Source organism: Salvelinus sp. IW2-2015, linkage group LG25 (assembly GCF_002910315.2).
Source record: "Salvelinus sp. IW2-2015 linkage group LG25, ASM291031v2, whole genome shotgun sequence".
NCBI lineage: Eukaryota > Metazoa > Chordata > Actinopteri > Salmoniformes > Salmonidae > Salvelinus > Salvelinus sp. IW2-2015.
This window is the reverse complement of record NC_036865.1, coordinates 2527202-2530339: the sequence shown is the minus strand read 5'-3', so window position 1 is coordinate 2530339 and position 3138 is coordinate 2527202. Positions and strand designations below refer to the sequence as shown.

At 50.7% G+C, this 3138-nt stretch overlaps 1 protein-coding gene across 1 annotated transcript in view; it reads right to left on the bottom strand.

Moving 5' to 3' along the window:
• The window catches only part of ercc6 (excision repair cross-complementation group 6), a 68496-nt gene that overhangs the window by 15357 nt on the left and 50001 nt on the right, over positions 1-3138 (bottom strand). The window contains 2 exon segments of the mRNA XM_070434816.1: positions 2562-2656; positions 2927-3009. Coding sequence (XP_070290917.1) covers positions 2562-2656; positions 2927-3009 — 178 coding nt within the window.

The window sequence follows — 3138 nt, the reverse complement described above, 5'->3', positions numbered from 1 at the left end:
CCACGGTCACATGATGAAGTCCCAATACACAACATTTACATTTAAGGTCATTTGAGCAGACCGCTCTTGATCAGAGCGCTTACAAATTGGTGCATTCACCTTATGAATCGCAGTGGAAAACACTTTACAATAGTGCAATTTAAATCTTTAAGGGGGGGGGGGTTAGAAGGATTACTTTATCCATACCTAGGTATTCCTTAAAGGTGGGTTTCAAGGTGTCTCCGGAAAGGTGGTTTGATTGCTGGCCGCCTGACTGGCGTGTGAGGAGTTGTTCCAATACATTGGGGTGCGAGCAGTCGTAACAGTTTTGACTGGGCTGAGCGGCGAACTGTAACTTACTCAGAGGGGAGGCGAGCAGGCCAGAGGTGGTGAACGGCAGTGCCCTTGTTGGGTGTAGGGCCTGATCAGAGCCTGAGGTACGGAGGTGCCGTTCCCCTCACAGCTCCGTAGGCAAGCACCATGGTCTTGTAGCGGATGCGAGCTTCAACTGGAAGCCAGTGGAGAGAGCGGAGGAGCGGGGTGACGTGAGAGAACTTGGAAAGTTGAACACCAGACGGGCTGCGGCGTTCTGGATGAGTTGTAGGGGTTTAATGGCACAGGCAGGGAGCCCAGCCACAGCGAGTTGCAGTAATCCAGACGGGAGATGACAGTGGCCTGGATTAGGACCTGCGCCGCTTCCTGCGTGAGGCAGGGTCGTACTCTGCGAATGTTGTAGAGCATGAACCTACAGGAAGGGTCACCGCCTTGAATGTTAGTTGAGAACGACAGGGTGTTGTCCAGGATCACGCCAAGGTTCTTAGCACTCTGGGAGGAGGACAAACAATGGAGTTGTCAACCGTGATGGCGAGTATCATGGAACGGGCAGTCCTTCCCCGGGAGGAAGAGCAGCTCCGTCTTGCGAGGTTCAGCTTGAGGTGTGATCCGTCATCCACACTGATATGTCTGCCAGACATGCAGAGATGCGATTCACCACCTGGTTATCAGAGGGGGGAAAGGAGAAAGATTAATTGTGTGTCGTCTGCTAGCATGATAGGAGAGACCATGTGAGAGATATAAGTGTACTCTTCATTGACAATACCACAAGCCTTGCATAAAGGCTCCCGCTGTTCCGGATTACTCGCTCTCCGAGGCTGACCTGAGTAAGACCTTTAAACGTGTCAACACTCATAAAGGCCACTGAGCAAGACAGAATACCAGGGCGCATCCTCCGGGCAGGAGCAGACCAGCTGGCAGGTGTCGTAACGGACATTTTCAACCTCTCCCYGTTCCAGTCTGTAAATCTCCACATGCCTCAAAATGACCATCCATCGCTCCTGTTCCCAAGAAATCTAAAGTAACCTGCCACAATGACTACCGCCCTATAGCACTCACATCTCTAATCACGAAATGCTTAGAAAGGCTGGTCATGACACATCCACGCCATCAACCCCAGACACCCTGGAGCCACTCCAGTTTGCATACGGCCTCAACAGATCCACAGACGAYGCCATCTCAATTGCACTCCACACTGCCCTTTCCCACTTCGACACGAAGGGAAAATCCTATGTGAGAATGCTGTCTATCGACTGTAGTATAGCGTTCAACACCATAGCAACCTCCAAGATTGTCACCAAGCTTGGGACCCTGGGACTGAACACCTCCCTCTGCAACTGTCTTGACTGGCTGCATCACTGCYTGGTATGGCAACTGCTCCACCCTTGTCCGCGAGGCCCTACAGAGGGCGGTGCGGACAGCCCAGCACATCACTGTGGGCGAGCTCCCAGCCATTCAGGACATACACACCAAGCAGTATCTGAGGAAGGCCCAAGAAATTGACAAAGACTCCAGCCACCCCTGCCATAGACTGTTCTCTCTGCTTCCGTCCAACAGGCAGTACCAGATTATTAGGTCTCACACCGACAGGCTCCAAGAGAGCGAGAGCCTCTACCCCCACCATGGACTATATGCACTGACAATACGCACACTCACAGGTCTCACCCCACACATGCATACACTGACACTCGACACCACGCACACACCCACCCACCCACCACTTACGCTGCTGCTAAATTGTTTACTATTATTATTTATCCATCCTGCTACCAGTCACTTTCTCCTAAACCCTGCCTACATGTACACATCTACCTCAATGAATGCAGTATACCACCTGCACATAAAATGTATTTCTCGTGTGTGTTTTTTTTAGTTCTCCTATTTTGATATTGAATACTGCACTGTTGAGAAGGGTTTGCAAGTTAAGCATGCCACTGTACTTGTGCGTGTGACAAATAAAACGTGAAACCAGAGAGCGTGCAACGTCAGCCTGTTTCTTTGGGAAGTCCATATACGAAAATGTATGCACGCAATACTGTAAACCGCTTGGGATGAAAGCATCTGCTAAAACGGCATATCATATCATAATGGTGCCCGCGAAAGTAAATGTCACCCTTCTTGATGCCTTTGGCAAAATGCAGCGAGCTCCGATCTATGCAACGTCTGTATTTGAACCCCTCAGGAAGTGAGGGCTGTACCTCGGTGAATGGCCAGTGATATGAATAAAGTGGCCCTCCTTCCCTTCCTACCTGTGGTAGATCTTCTCCTCAATGGTCCCAGCGGTCAGTAGCCTATAGACAGTCACCTCCTTTTTCTGACCGATCCTCCAAGCTCGCTCTCGGGCCTCTCAGGGCCTAGAGAACAACAACACAGGGACATGGGGGTGTGAGTGTGTGTGTGTGTGTGTGTGTTGGTGTGGTGTGTGTGTGTGTGTGTGTGTGTGTGTGTGTGTGTGTGGTGAGTGTGTGTGTATCCTCCACATATGGCGCTCGAGCCTAGCGGGACAACACACATAGCAGGAGATTCATGGTTGAGCGCAACGACTGACTGTTACAGACATGTCTGCCGTAGCATTGGAGTCTGCCGAACCCTACGGAGTCCAGTGTGTGTGTACCTGTGTGTCTGTGCTCGGGTTCGCAGTCGGGTCATAAGGATAGACTCTGTTAGCTCCGGTCAGTTGACTCCCGCCCCCCCACTCTGCCGTGGTCCAACAGAACACAAAGATAAGACTTGTCCTGGAGAGAGGAGAGGAGAAATAGATAGAATGGTGTCAAAGCATATATCAGAACTCATTTCTCTATACTACTTTTTTTTTAATCACTCGTG